This window comes from Bubalus bubalis, chromosome 6, assembly GCF_019923935.1.
Source record: "Bubalus bubalis isolate 160015118507 breed Murrah chromosome 6, NDDB_SH_1, whole genome shotgun sequence".
NCBI lineage: Eukaryota > Metazoa > Chordata > Mammalia > Artiodactyla > Bovidae > Bubalus > Bubalus bubalis.
In genome coordinates, this window is record NC_059162.1 from 13,786,192 (window position 1) to 13,802,175 (window position 15,984).

The window sequence follows — 15,984 nt, forward strand, 5'->3', positions numbered from 1 at the left end:
TCCGGCGACAGGTGAGACCCCCCGGGGCACAGCCTAGTCCACACCCGACCGGCGGGAAAGCCCGCCGCATCCCCCTGCTAGTCCCGCCGACCACAGGCCCGTCGCCCGGCCACCGGCCACGAGCGTGCGTAACGTGCCCCCGCAGCGTGACGCACGGGCCGCGCCGGGGAAGCTGCGCGGGCAGCGCGGCGGGAGGAGCGCGCGGCGGGGGCGGGGTGCGGGCGGAAGCCAGCGTCTGCGGAAAGGAGAAAGGAAAGGGAGACGCGGCTGGGTGCGGCGGGGCGCGGCTGGGAGACCGGCGGGAGGGCGCCGCCTCCTCCCCCGCCCTCTCCGCTGAGGATGGAAGTGACGAAAGCAGCCGAGGAGGTCACTTCCTGCTGGGGTGGATGAGGAGGAGCCGGAGACGCCGCGGAGGAGACCGGACCGAAGACCGACCGTGCCGGGGAGAGGTGAGTCCCGGCCTCGCCGCCGACTCGTCCGGGCCGACCCCCAAGCTTCGGCGGTGACGGCGTCTCTGCGGCCGGGACAGCGGGGAGAGCCACGTACTAACCCTGCTGGGCCTCCCCCTGCGCGGGGGTGGGGGAGGGAGGGGGCCCCCGTGGCTTAGGGGCGACGGGGACCCGGGCAGCGTTCTTGCGGTGGCTCCGCGGAGCCCCGAGACCACGGGGAGAGGAAGGCCCGGTCGGCAAGCAGGTAGATAGGAGGCTCCGGGGGCTGTGGAAGCCGGGACGCGCGCGGTACCAGGCTCTGCAAACCTCACTCTATGGGGAATGGTCGCAATCCGAGGGAGGGCAAGGGGCCTGCCGGGCTGTGCAGAGTTAAGATGAGTGACCCTACTTCGACAGTGTGTCCTCGGAGTGAATTTGCGAAAGGCATGAAGAGGCGCCTCCGGACTCCTGGGAGGAAGGCCTTTATAGGTGAAATCGGAGAGTTGGGATGTCAGGAGAGAGCTTCCTGGGCACGTCATTGTTGCGGCGGGATTTGAACCCCAGAGTCGTCGTGAGTGAAGGCATTCCCATGTCAGGATAAAGATTCCGCAACCCGACAGAGCAGCCTCGTTGTTAACGTTCAAGGCAGCTTCCTGGAGTCGTGGGGAAATTAGTGTTTTTCCTCCCTCATTGTCACGGAGATGGAAGCAGCCAGGAAAGGAAACTCCTGCCTCAGCTCTGGGGCCTTGTTATTGTGTATCTTGTGTACGTAACTGTGTTTCTGTTTGTTTGTTTTCTCCTTCCTTTGGGGCATTTATCCATCTTCATTCCTTGGTAATTTCTTAGACCGAAACTTGTTGGTTGGTCTTCTAAATGTGTATGGTGAGGGGAAAAAAAAAATTTCAAAGGATCTAGAGGAATCCTAGGTTAGATGAAATTTCAAGATTAGGAATTTGTATCCACCCCGCCCTAGGGTCACCAAGGCACCTACATTCCCTCTAGACTCCTGCTAATGTTGGTGCTGAGGGCCTGTCATTCACCCTGGGGAACTGCCTGAGTAAGGGTAAATCTGCCTTCTCCTGCTTGCATATCTCTCTGGCCATTTTACTCTTCCCTGCTTTTTGCTAAAGGAGTAACAGACACAGGCTGCTTGCTGCTAGGAGCAGGAAATTTATTAAGGAACTGTAAATCTGGATGGAATGAATGCAAATCACAGCCAGACTCCCTCCACTTGTTGAACAGAAGGTTCCCAAAAATGCTTGCTTCTTTTTTCCTTTCTGTTAAAGGGAGAAAATGTAAATTTTTTTCTCAGAGAAAAATGGGAGTAGTGTGAGTTTTCGTGTATAGAGTAACTGTACGTATGGTGTGTTTACTTCCTGTATCCCAGGGTGTTTTTCAAGGAGGAAGGGGCAGTTTCTGACTGGGAGGAGTTTTCCTTTTCCCATCTCACATAATTCAGGAAAGTAAATCAAAATCAGATGTTCATTCTTGAGTGGCAATCAGATGGATTTGGGTTTTGGTTTTTTGGTTTTTTTTTTACTCTTTAAACTGGTACATCTGGGTGAACTCAGGCTTGTGTATCTTGGCATCTAGGCCTGTCTAGTAATAGAAGACAAACTGTTTGACTTGTTCTGGCTGCCTTTTTGGACTCATTTCACCATACCCTTCCTTTTTTTACATTTGAAAGATTGGTCAGGAGGGAGAAAGCAAATATTAAAAACAGTGTTTACTATTTGTGGTTTAAAGTCAGGTAAGAGATGAATTATGGTCTTTGAAGTTGATGACCTGAGGATCATCATTTCACGACTTGAGGATTAGCACTCTGGAAGTGACATGTTTGAAAGAGGGTTACATAAAGAGGGAAAGATGAGGAAATGGAAGTTTGGGAAAAGGCTGTGGCAGAAAACCTTGGGAGGATAAAAAACACAGAACACCTTAAATTAATTGACATGGCTTGTGTCTCTCAGCAGGAGGGTGAAAATGAAAGCGGGCTGTAGCGTCGTGGAAAAGCCAGAAGGAGGTGGAGGTGAGCAGAAGCTAATCAGTCATTTTCTGATGTACCTGGAATGTCCCTCAGTGGTCCCTTTTCTCTTCACGTGGGCTTGGTTCACAAATGCCAGACTGACTGACCGCCTCCTGACAGGGTAGATACTGCTAGGACAGTTGTATGCTTTTTCCTATGGATGAATGTTAACAAATGTGGTCACCACACCCTCATTTCCAAGCTTTCGAGTCTCTTTCCTCTTAGAGAAACAATTCCAACCTTGGGGAAAAGGTGCTGTTTTCTAAAACATTGTTTTTCCTGTGTGTTCCCTTGGAAACTTTCATGTCCTCACAGGAAGTAGGCATGAGATTTAGTAAAGTCTGAGAGGGGAAAAGATTAGGACACCTGGCTGCTGCTACCCAGCTCTTATCAGATTTAATGATTGCCACAAGGAAAGGTAACTTCGGTCTGCCTTCCTCTGCACTGTTGTGATTAGCCCCAGTTGACTGAAAGGGTGTTCGTGGCATGTTTGCACAGCACTCTAGAGTTTCTGAGCGTCGGAATGTGAAGCTGGGGATACTGGTATGTATGTTCCTAGCTCCTGACTACCTTGATCTTGCCCTTTTCATATTAAAGGGTATCAGTTTCCTGATTGGGCCTATAAAACAGAGTCGTCCCCGGGCTCCCGGCAGATCCAGCTGTGGCACTTCATCCTGGAGCTGCTGCAGAAGGAGGAGTTCCGCCATGTCATTGCCTGGCAGCAGGGAGAGTATGGGGAATTTGTCATCAAGGATCCAGACGAGGTGGCCCGCCTCTGGGGCCGCAGGAAGTGCAAACCACAGATGAATTACGACAAGCTGAGCCGAGCTCTGAGGTAGGGGAAAGAATTCCCAAATCCATTGTGTTAACAGATTGGAAAGAGGCTTAAGTAGTTTGGTATGTGTTAGATAAAAAGGTATCAGGTAATGAGAGACGACACTAGTGAATACTGTGTAGCTTTACAGCGGGAGTAGAAGAGCTGTTAAATCTGGGTGGCATAGGCACAGGAGGAGAAAAGGCATATCTTTGGTTGTATGTAGGAGGGAATTCCAACGTGGCTGGCACCGGATCCTGACAGCCGATTCTGCTCTGTAGTGGGCGAGAATGTGTGGTGAAACCTGGATTGGAGCTAATTTGTAATCCAAAGATTAGTTTAGACTTCCCTGTTGGAAATATATTAGACTGTCTCTTCTTTAGGCTGTCCTGAAAGACACTAGAAAAAGAGTGAAACAGGCACACAAGAGGACTGCTCAGTGCTTGGCAGGGCCCTCGCTGTTGAGGAGCCAGTCAGCTCAATGGGCTGTCGGTTCGTAGTTTGCTCCAGCTTGTCTATAAAGATTGGTCACTCGAAGTTTTCTCAGGTTCTCTTTTCCCCTTGCCAGTGTTTATATTTCATAACCCTTTACCCCTCCAGGGGTGTTTATAATCTATGCCACTGAATATATTCAAGGTTCTAGGTACATTGAAATTCCCCTGCCTTCCTTCATTGTGTGACCCCGAATGTAAAATCTGAGCAGCAACATTGCTGGAGCCTCTCACTTCTTTTGAAAATGAAGTAGGCCAAGCTGACTGCTGTTTTCCAGCTCAGAATGTACCATTATTTGACTTGCCACCATAAAACAGTTCTACATTCCTTTGTCTATGCCTTGAGCTTAGGCCTCCAGACTAACCACATCAGGTCTCCCAAGAGATTTGTCTGCCCCCACCTGGGGAAGGCAGAAAAGAGAAACGAAGCAGTGACGTATAGTAGAACAGGAAGGAAATGGACTAAAGAATTGAAACCGTGGAGAGATAGACAAGAAAAGGGTTGGGGCTCAAATAGGTGTACAGGATCTCAAAGAGAGATTGTCTTTGTAAAGGACTGGAATCCTGTTGAAAATTGAATCTGACAAGTAAGCTCTTAGGTCTCCCAGCTCTAACCTGAGGGCAAAGCTGCAAAAGAATGATAGTGATGTTCGCAAGTAATACTCTAAGCAAGAGCTGTTGATTGTCATGGTTACCTAAGTGTATCAAAAACGGTCAGTAGCTAGAAGACGATTTGACATGCATTCTTGTTTTTACAGATACTATTACAACAAGAGGATCCTTCATAAAACAAAAGGGAAAAGATTTACTTATAAATTTAACTTCAACAAGCTGGTGATGCCCAACTACCCATTCATCAACATTCGGTCAAGTGGTAAGATGCCAACTCTCTTGGTGGGGAGTAAATTCCAAGTTAAAAAAGAATTTTAAAAACCCAGGTCTTCAGATTTGTCATGTTTAAGGGGTATTTAGAAACACCACAGTAATATGATCCCCTGGATTCCCCCTGCCAACTAGTCTCATTCTTCTCACAGGAAGTGATAGACTGCAGCACTGAGATAGATTTGGTTGATTTGGGTCTGTTTTCTGCATATTATCTGTCATCTCCTAGATATTATTGCATTGTCCTGTTTAGGAATATTATTCCATAGGTTTGTGTTGATCCTTAAGTTCAGGATTCAGAATTTCAACACCCAGCCCAGTGGCTCTTTCACAGACCAGAAGTAGTTTCTAAAACACTTCCGATTTTCTATGAAACAACCAAGCTCACCCTTATCAAGTGAATCTCATCAAAACCACAGCATCCTTGATCACAGAAGGGGAGGTTCATATGTTTGCAGTGAAAAGCAGTGCCTTTGATCTGCACTAACAACTCCTCGGAGAACAAGACTCTGGGGTTACTTGACCTTCTCTCCTCTGAAGTGTTGCAAGGCTTCCCCTCTAGGCTCTCCACAGGATAGCTTTCCATTACAGCTTTTCACGGAGGTTTTGGGTCTGCCTCTCAGCGAAGAAGAAGGCAGTCTCTGATAAGGATGTTTGTTTCAAATGCAAATCGGGCCCCTGCCTAAGAAAACAGATTGTATTTTACTAATTTCTGAGGAGTCCATCAGTGCTCTGTCTTTGTGGAATTGTATAAGGCAAAGAAATCTGCTTATGACTCTGTAGTATTACAACTTCTCAGGGAAAAGTTGAAAGAAACTTGAAAATTTAGAGCAGGGGTGTGGCTGAGAGAATATGCTGAGATCTGTGGCAGATATGTAATTACTACACACAACAAGTTAGGGCAGTTTTAGCTTGATGCTGCTATCATTACAGTTCCATCTCCCCTGTAACCACTCCCTCCTGTCCCTGGGGCATGCATTTAAAAAAAAAAAAAACTATTGGAATGCATCTCTCTAATTACAACCTGTTTTCTTTCCTTGTGCCTGAGGGAGAGGTGTTAGGAAATCAAACCTGTTCTAACCACTGGCATCTTGTTTCCTCTATTTTTCACTCTTGCCCCCTCCCTGTGTATCTAGAGGAATTTTGACTCTAGGAGTCAGTTCTTTGCATCAGGTGGCCAAAGTATTGAAGTTTAAGCTTCAGCTTCAGTCCTTCCAATGAATATTCAGGACTGATTTCCTTCAGGATTGACTGGTTGGATCTCCTTGCAGGCCAAGAGACTCTCACGAGTCTTCAACACCACAGCTCAAAAGCATCAATTCTTAGGGGCTCAGCATTCTTTATAGTTCAGCTCTCAAGTCCATACATAACTACTGGAAAAACCATAGCTTTGACTAGACGGACCTTTGTTGGCAAAGTAATGTCTCTGCTTTTTAATATGCTGTCTCGGTTGGTCATAACTTTTCTTCCAAGGAGCAAGCGTCTTTTAATTTCATGGCTGCACTCAGCATCTGCAGTGATTTTGGAGCCCAGGAAAATAAAGTCTCTCACTGTTTCCATTGTTTCCCCATCTGTTTGCCATGAAGTGATGGGACTGGATGCCGTGATTTTAGTTTTCTGAATGTTGAGTTTAAGCCAACTTTTTCACTCTTTCTCTTTCACTTTCATCAAGAGGCTCTTTAGTTCTTTACTTTCTGCCATAAGGGTGGTGTCATCTGCATATCTGAAGTTATTGATATTTCTCCCAGCAATCTTGATTCCAGCCTGTGCTTCTTCCAGCCCAGCATTTCTCATGATGTACTCTTCATATAAGTTAAATAAGCAGGGTGACAATATACAGCCTTGAGGTACTCCTTTCCCAATTTCGAAGCAGTCTGTTGTTCCATGTCCAGTTCTAACTGTTACTTCGTAACCTGCATGCAGATTTCTCAGGAGGCAGGGCAGGTGGTCTGGTATTTCCATCTCTTTCAGAATTTTCACTGTTTGTTGTGATCCACACAGTCAAAGGCTTTGGCATAGTCAATAAAGTAGAAGTAGGTGTTTTCCTGGAACCCTCTTGCTTTTCTGATGATCCAGTGTATGTTGGCAATTTGATCCCTGGTTCCTCTGCCTTTTCTAAAACCAGCTTGAACATCTGGAAGTTCATGGTTCACGTACTGTTGAAGCCTGGCTTGGAGAATTTTGAGCATAACTTTACTAGCATGTGAGATGAGTGCAATTGTGCGGTAGTTTGAGCATTCTTTGGCATTGCCTTTCTCTGGGATTGGAATGAAAACTGACATTTTCCAATCCTGTGGCCACTACTGAGTTTTCCAAATTTTCTGGCATATTGAGTGCAGCACTTTCACAGCATCATCTTTTAGGATTTGAAATAGCTCAACTGAAATTCCATCACCTCCACTATCTTTGTTTATAGTGATGCGTCCTAAGGCCCACTTGACTTCACATTTGCATTTTTTTCTATTGAAAACCCACAAATCCAGCCACTTGGATAACCTGAATGGGGACCAATATGCTTTTCCAGGAAAAGGAAATCTAGACCATCACTCTGTGACGACTCTGGCCTAGCAACCACACAGTAGTGGCCAAGAGCTGCCTGTTTGGCCAGAAGTCAGTTGAATCAACATTGATTCTTAACCAGGCTCAAGATCCTGATCAGAAAATCATGGGAAAAGCAAAAAGTCCATTTCTTTTAAGGATACGACTAGTTTTTTACATCCTGGATGCAGATAACCCCAAAAAACTAGAGTCGGTAGTTCATAGAGAACTTTTACCCAAATAGACCAAACATTTCAGGTTAACTTCTAATGATGACAAAGAAATGTAACATTTATTGATCATCTGCTTCAAGGAGGTACTTTTGCCCAGTGTTTTTGTGAGGTAACTCATGCCACCCTCCCCGCTTAGTGAAGTATATGCCTTAGTGTCCCCGTTTTAAAATGATAATGTTGAGGATGACAGCAGAGTCAAAGATGGATCAGGGTGGCTTGAGTACAGTTAACTGCTGGACAGTTTCTCAGGAAACAATTCTTGAGCCATTGAGCTATTGAAATCTAGCTCATATTTAATAGACCATACGTTCCTTCCCTGGATTTGGGATTCATTAATTTGTTCAACTGATAATGTGTTAAGACTTAAAAACAAAGAAAAAGATTATGGGGGAATTACTTCCCTCAAGGAACTTAAAATTTAGCAAGAGAGGTAAGCTATCAATGTGGAATGTGATAAATGCTCTGAGGAGCCGCGCTGTGTGGATGTAGATCCTGGAGGCTAGAGTGATCTTGTCTAGATGGTGGGTTGATACAGTTGGGCTATGTTGAACTGTGTGTTTTTGAACATAGAAGAAATACGTTTTTTAATGTATTCTTAAGTTTTTTAATATTTACATTAACATGTATTTTTAATGGACTTATAAGAAACATTGGAAAGATGCAGAAGATATGTAGTAAAAATGCTTACTTGTCAGGGTTTGGGGGCAGGGCAAACCAGTTCAAGGATGAACTTGAGACCTCTCTACCCCACCTCAGTTTTTTTAATAGTTATTCTTATTTTAGAAAACTTTCAAGCTACCAAAAAAATTGAGGGGGAGAAAATAAAACTGCGAACACCCATATATCCTCTACCTACAATCACTAATGGATAACATTTGCTTTATCTATATATATAACTTTTAACTCTTTGAAGATTAAGTTGCAGGTGTGACACTTTATCCCTGTGTACTTCAGTATGTATCTCCCATGCACAAGGACATTCTCCTCCTAATCACAGTAACATTACCATACTCAGGAAATTTTAACATTGCTCTAATATTGTTATCTAATATATGGTCCATATGCCTTTTAAAAGTTTTAGCTTTTTAAACCATGATTATTTTCTAATAAAAAATCATGTATTTTAACAAATACATGAAATTTGCTATATGCTGGTACTAGTTTAAGGACTTCACAAATATTAATTCTTGTAGTTTTCATAGCATGAGGATTAGTCCTGTTATTATCTGTTTTACAGGTAAGGAAACTGAGACTTGGAAAGGTAAGTAAGTTACATAGAATAACATAGCTATTAAGTGGTAGGGCCAGGGTTTGAACCTTATCAAGGGCCTTATTCCCATTTTGCCAAAGGGGTCAAAGACCCACTGGTTACTTGTACCAGGCTACAAAGTAGAAGGTGCTAGAACTAAGATTCAAACCCACATTTTCCAGCCCTGCTAAAGTAGGACTGCTGCAGCTAAAGTGAAGTCGCTCAGTCGTGTCTGACTCTTTGCGACCCTATGGACTGTAGCCCACCAGGCTCCTCCGTCCATGGGATTCTCCAGGCAAGAATACTGGAGTGGGTTGCCATTTCCTTCTCCAGCAGCTAGTTAAAGGGATCCAGAATGCTGCCTCCAGATTGCCTTCCTTCACTCCCTCTAAACCCACTTGGGAAATGCTCTGTATTCTATCTCCATTTTTGCAAATTGACAATTTATCTTTAGCCCATGTAGAGACTGAGATATCTGTCTTCCACTTGGGAAAACCAAAACAAATAACTGACTTGTTCAGGAGCCAGGACCTTCTTTATCACCTCCGTTTCTCTCCATGTTATACTTATTCAGTCCACCAGCACACAGAAAAGTGTTTTGGAGGGGGTGTGTTTTGGTTTTTTCTTTTGCTTTTAAATAGATGTGCTATTAATACAAAATCAAGATCCAAGAGAATAAAAAAAAAAAGTAGAATCATAGCCACTATAATAGGCTGGTAGCAGAAATATTTTTGAGACCCCCCTGAGTCTGCTCAAATTATATACAGGTCCATCCATCTGTTTTTCCTGATCACACAATTAAAATCAGTGGTTTTAGGGGAAAAAAAAACCTGTGGAACAGTTCTGCAGAACGTCAGTTTGGGAGATGCTGCTCTGGCACAGTGTTCTTCAGACACGTGTGCTGAGAAAGCTACACAGTCTTGCACTTACAGCTGACCCCAGGGTCCTATCTGAAGATGACTCCGTTGTAACAAGAACAGGAGAACACAGCTGATTGCTGGCGGTTCCTCCCCACATCATATCTTGTGCACCTTTTTGTTTCTTCTCCTGTGTCACCACACTTGCACTTATTTGGGGTTTTTCTTACTTTTTCTTCTCCTTTATCCTTCCCTCAAGGTAAAAATAGCCCTCCTGACATCATCAGTGATAGAAGACACTGATACCTCCCAGGAGCCCATAGGGCCCCTGAGGCCTCAGACGTCTTATGCTCTGATTATCAGAAGGACTTCTGAGGGCACTAGAGAACTTGTGAGCCTCTGACGTTGGCTTGTGTAGCGCAGTGTTGGTTTCTGCTTAGAGCTTCAGATCTCAGTCCACAAATTTGGGAGACGGGTGGTAGGGGCTGGACTTTGTTCCAGCCTCCTCAGTGGTTGAAAGGCATGGAAAGCAGGATGAGAATGGAGATTGTTATACAGAATTTGTATAATAGAACATAGATTTGGAGAGATTGAAAAATATTAGACTCTCTATAAAGAAGTGGTTGTATGTCAGAAATGATAAAAGACACACCATGAGAACCTGCCTTAACAAACATGGCTCTTTCTTGTGTTGTGTTTTTATCTTAAAATGCGGTCTTGGTCATGTTCATGTTTGTGAGGTACAGGGTCTTCAAGCTTTTAATGCATTGTTTACATACACATCATCCCCAGTTTTGTCTGTTGGTTTTGGTTTGTTTGCTTGCTTTATAGACGTGGCCCAAATAACGAAAATAAGAAAAGACCATTTGTAAACCTGAAAATTGAAGCAGGTGTTATATACTGTATATATACTCTTACACTCATTCATTCAACTGATAGTTATTAAGAGCCTACTAATTATTCAGCCCTGAACTGCTGGAAATCTACTTGCAAATAAGAAATCCCTGCCTTCATGGGGTTTAGAAAACAGATAAACAAGTAAATGATATTTTAGATAGTAATGAGTACTAGGAAAACAAAGTGAGTAAGAGGCTAGAGAAAGGCGGCAACTAAATTGAATGGAGGAAGCTGAAGAGACAAGCAGGTGAGAGATTCAGTCCAGCTGGAATGTTTGTTTCCTGTTGCTCTTCAACATTTTGTACTTATTTAGTGTCGGTTAAATTGCCGATCATGCATGACTAGACCTCTAAAGTGGCCTTTTGTCTTTCCCACCCTCACAGGTGTGGTTCCCCAGAGTGCACCGCCCGTGCCAACAGGCTCCTCCCGCTTCCATTTCCCACCTCTGGACACCCATTCTCCAACTAGTGATGTGCAGCCAGGGCGGTTCTCTGCTAGCTCCCTAACTGCTTCTGGCCAGGAGTCAAGCAATGGCACTGATAGAAAGGTGGAGCTTTCAGAGCTGGAGGATGGCCCAGCCGCTGACTGGCGCCGGGGCGTGGATCTCATGTCCTCCCGAAGTGCCGTGGGTGGAGGGATTGGCCACCAGAAGCGCAAGCCTGACATCATGCTTCCTTTGTTCTCCAGGCCAGGGATGTACCCTGACCCCCACAGTCCCTTCGCCGTGTCTCCGATCCCAGGCCGCGGAGGCGTCCTTCACGTCCCCGTCTCACCAGCCCTGCCCCTGACCCCCACCATCTTCTCCTACAGCCCCTCGCCAGGCCTCAGCCCCTTCACCAGCAGCAGTCGCTTCTCCTTCAGCCCTGAGGAAATGAAACACTACCTTCACTCTCAAGCCTGTTCCGTGTTCAACTACCATCTGAGTCCACGGACATTCCCTCGGTACCCAGGGCTCATGGTGCCACCACTGCAGTGCCAGGCGCACCCCGAGGAGCCATCCCAGTTTTCCATCAAGCTGCAGCCCCCACCCGTCGGGCGGAAGAACCGGGAGAGGGTGGAGAGCAGCGAGGAGGCAGCACCTGTCCCTGTTCCCACACTGACTCCTGTCCCGCCGAGGATTAAGGTGGAGCCAGCCTTGGAAAAGGCTCCTGAGAGCCTCAGGCAGTCGGCACGGGAGAAGGAGGAGCGCTCTCAAGAAGAGGGCACTGTGCCAGGCAGGACCACGGAGGAGGAAAAAAGCACCATCTTTGCCCGCCCGGCTGTACCGCCTGTGTGGCCTTCTGTACCCATTAGCACCCCAAGTGAAGAACCCCTGGAGGTGTCTGAAGACAGTGAGGACAGGCCTGGCAAAGAGCCTGGGGCACCTGAGAAGAAAGAAGATGCCCTAATGCCCCCCAAGCTTCGGTTGAAGCGGCGCTGGAATGATGACCCTGAAGCCCTGAGTAAGAATGGCAAGTTTCTCTGGAATGGGTCCGGACCCCGGGGCTTGGCAACAGCCGCTGCTGATGCTTAGAACTGGAAGAGGATTGGGAGCTGTTTATACTATAATCAAAACACATACATGTATTTATGTAGCAAGATTTCAGGGTGGGGGGTGGGGAGGGAATTAGACTGGTTTGATCATTCTAGGGGTGTAGACTTGTATTTTTGTTTTGGGGATAGGATGGGGTGTCTTCTGTTGTAAATTAGGTGGGATGTGAACACACTTTTTCCTGGTGAGTAGGACGGGATTGGTATTGAACTGAAAAGATAAAGAGCCTCTTTCCTATTGAGGCTTACACTTTGACAAACTCCCAGAGGGCCAAGAAACTGTTTGGTCCCATAATAGTTCAGGTTCCAGACTTATTTCTTTTCTATTGTATTTATATATGGAAAGCCATTAATGAATTTATTTTGCTCTGAGAGAGACACATAAAGGGAAAGGGGCATGGTTGGGAGGTTGAGCAGCGAGAGACCATTAATACTAAGTATTTTGCCTGAAATGTTTCTTTATAATTATTTCAGGGGAGGAATAAGATAATCTGTCTTACTGGGGCAGGGGGATGTTCACGTGTTGCTCTTTTTCTTTTTCCCTTTGTTGTTTGGCTTTTTTTTTTATATAGAATGTTTTCAGGAAACATGAAATGTACTGCCAGTTAGAGCGGGGCTGGGAAGGCACAGGCACCAAGCCTCAGCTACCTGGTTGAGACAGGAAGCTCTGCTGTGAATTTCTTGGACATTTCACCTACTTCCTCTATTAAGAAGCCATGAGGAGTTGTAAACTCTTGTTCAGGGAAGAAAGAAGAGGACAGAAGGAAGTAACCTGATGCCTTTAAAAACAAAAACACAAAAATTATTATTTTTTTTTTCCACCGTGCATTTAGGGAGCCAAACCAGTGTGTGACTGTGAGCGAGTTGACTGAGACACGAGTTGAAGATGTCTCTGTTGTGTCTGCTGCTCTTACCGTTTTCTTCAGTCAAAGCCTTAACAATGAACATACTTCAACATGATACGGGTCTGTCAGCGTAAACCTGTAAAAGGGCATGGACAACTTTTCAGATAATCCAGAGGTGTTGGAAATGGTTATACTTTAAGCTGGTATTTAATCATCCCCACTTGATGTTATTGGGATAGGTAGCAGAAAGGCAGGATTGTGGGCTTTAAGGGCAAATTATACTTGGAAATGCAGAAGGTGGCTGGGGGTACAAGTGGATGTGTATGAGGCTGAAGGAAGAGGTGGACAGGAAACACAGAAGGCAGACAGATGCCACAGGGCTGGCGGAAGTGAACAGTGGGGGTCTGTCCTGACATGTTGCCGTTCTTGCCATACCCATTCCCCTAGATCGTACTAATTCTTAAGATCATTTGACTGTCCATGGAACTCCAGGGATTGTTTCTTCATGGGAAGTTCTGTTCCATCAACTTCAAAGGAATGGGAAGGTATTGATCATACATGAAGCAAAAGGAACCTGGACCAAGGGCAGACAGAATCCACAGCCAGCTGTGTGTGTGTGCGCACGTGTAGTACATAGGTACAGAAATACCTAACATGGCTCAGACCCTCAAGCAGCAGAGGGGAAAATAACTGCATATCTGGTAGGGGCAGGAAGTGGGCACAGGGATGCTTTCAAGAAATTCCTGACTCCATCTTACCCTAGGTGAACTCTATGTATTACGAAGCACTTGAGGGTTGTCTTTTTATGGTGGGGGTGGGGGGTCTTTTTTTAAACTGGAGTGCATGCTTGAGAGAGGAGCCCAGGAAAGGTTAGAGCAGGTGAGTGAGTTATTAGATGGTTTAAGATGACTTGAGTCCATCATGCCCTTTTTTTTTTTTTTGGCAGTTGTCCTCCCCTTTGTTTGAAATTCCATGAGTGATTTGTCTTTCCCTGGAAAAAGGATTAGGAGAGTGGTCCCTAACAACTCAGGCTGCCTTTGGTTGGTTGTGTTTTTGTCGGTTCCTTTCTCTGTACCTCGACTTACCTCGAATCAGAATAGCAAGCCCAGGCAGGTGGAAGAGGCATCTCTGCTTGGCATTGCCCAATCTAACCAGGGAGGCTGGCTGCCCACCACCTCTGTCCACTGGAGCGGAGGCGCCGGCAGGTGTCAGTATGAACTCAGGAATAGACATGAGGCCTTTAAAAAAAAGAGGGAGAAAAATCCATGATGCGTACCTGTAACCCCCTAGAACCCAAGTGCCAGAATTAATTCCTAGATGCTGCTTCTGTTTGAATAAAAAGTCACTGCTTTTACACTTGAAAAACACTCAAAAAATGTTCAACTCCATGAAAACTGTTTTTGGCTTTAAGAAACTGTTTGGTGTTTAACTGTTTCCTTTGATTGCCATTCCACCAGTAAATTGTTGGTTGGTTTGCACTGCACACTGGGGTTGGGGGAGGGTACTACTCAGAGCTGAACTTGGGATTTGCCTGGGAAGTGGACCAGGGGATGTGGAGGTCATTGATATTTCCCAGGGCAAAGGGGTGGGAGATAGTTTTTCTCCCCTAAGTCCACTCCTGGCAACACCTGTCACAAGCCTGGCACAAAGCCAGGTCATTCTCTTCTGTGAACATCTCATCACTGACAGCATGTGGAAGGAGGGGGACAACACCAGGTCTATTTTCCCTCCCCATTTTTTCCAACTTTTGCTGTGCCAAATGTTTAAAAATTTGCAAAGACACATTCTGAACTTGTATTAATCAAGAGCATGTTGTTGCAAGCTGTTAGCTTTTCTGGCTGTAGGGAAGAACACAGTATAGAGACCTCTTCAGGGTATCCAGCCTTGCTGAGTGTTTGTTTTTTAAGAACCGCCAGGAGTGAAAAATGAACAGTAAGTCCCTCCAACCCCAGTTTTCAAGCTGCACTGCATTAAACCCAGCTCGCTAACAGGGAATCACTGCACCCTAGTCCTCAGTGGGCCAAGAAACTTTCAGAAGCATTAAAAGAAAAAAATAGTTGAAGTATATCACTTCTTACCAAGCGGGTAGAGTCAGTTAGTTGGCTGTTTGTCCCTTGTTTTTTATTTATTCCATAAATATGTTTGTGTTCTTTGTTTTATAGACAGTAATGGAATATACTTTTAAATTTGGCGGGGGGGAAACTCATCCAGTCTTTCAAGAACTGTTCGATTTTTTTGTTCTTGGCAGGGTGGGGGTGGGGCGTTACCAGTTAATTTGTTTTGAAATATTTAGGCATTCTTTGAGTTATAAAATTGTGATGCAGGGATTTTTGGAAATTCACACGTGAAAGGTGACTTGACTAGTTACCCGCTGAAGCAGAATAGTGTGTATATGTACATAACGTGTAAGTAATCCTCACTCCATTGTGCGGTGCCTTTTAGATGTTCTGCTTTCTATAAAGTCTTCAAATTTTTGCATATATATATTATATATATATGATGTAATGTTATAGAAATATATGTATAATATACATATTTTTTCCAGGGGTATCTGATAGCTCTGTATTTTGTTATGGAAGTTGAAAGAAAAAAAAAAGTATTTTACCTCAGAAGTTAAAGTTAAATAAAAAAAAAAAAAAAAAGTACTTTTAAGTAACGTTTGCAGAGTGTTGGTTTTGTTGTTGCCATGCCGAGCCGGGGTGGTTGTGCCGGAGCATTTGCTGCGTGCACACTCATTCACCCACCCCCACACTTTATTCCTGTTGTGCAGGGACCAACATAGTGAGGGCAGGTCCCTTAACAGTTTTGGAGATGGTCAGTTTCCTTGTGTTGATGGCTGCTTCTGGATAGAATACCACTGGAGTCACAGACAAGTTGGTTGGGAAATTTCACCCTCAAGATTGATTGGAGAATTCCGAGTACATGGCATTCATTCAGAGTACATAGCAAAGCCAGAAACAGTAGGCCACACTTTGTATGAAGTATGAAGTATTCAGAATAGGCAAATCTGTAGAGAAAACACAGGTTAATGGTTGCTGTGTAGAGTGGTAATGGGTCACATTTTCTTTTGGGGGGTGATAAAAATGTTCCGGAGTTAGTGATGGTAGTTGTACAATTTGAATAGAAAACACAATGAATTAGCCACTCCTGAAAGGGTGACTTTTCTGGTATATGAGTAATAATCACAATAAAGATGG

The 15,984-nt window shown here is 45.0% G+C and overlaps 1 protein-coding gene across 14 annotated transcripts; it reads left to right on the plus strand.

The window, feature by feature from the left end:
• Positions 1 to 210: 210 nt before the first annotated feature.
• On the plus strand, positions 211 to 15,444 carry ETV3 (ETS variant transcription factor 3). 14 transcript variants are annotated; one of them, XM_044944189.1, is made up of 7 exons: positions 211 to 449; positions 2,396 to 2,454; positions 3,049 to 3,286; positions 4,515 to 4,630; positions 8,647 to 8,670; positions 10,796 to 10,959; positions 11,100 to 11,266. In XM_044944189.1, exons 2-7 carry the CDS (start codon positions 2,409 to 2,411, stop codon positions 11,115 to 11,117), a joined length of 606 nt encoding a protein of 201 aa, XP_044800124.1. In that variant the 5' UTR covers positions 211 to 449; positions 2,396 to 2,408; the 3' UTR covers positions 11,118 to 11,266. The 14 variants fall into 14 exon arrangements, with proteins under 14 accessions (XP_044800124.1, XP_025143409.1, XP_025143400.1 ...); XM_025287615.3 differs by adding an exon at positions 846 to 1,193 and having other exon boundaries at positions 219 to 449; positions 10,796 to 15,444; XM_025287618.3 differs by adding an exon at positions 846 to 1,193 and having other exon boundaries at positions 219 to 449; positions 2,399 to 2,454; positions 10,796 to 15,444.
• The last annotated feature ends 540 nt before the right edge of the window (positions 15,445 to 15,984 follow it).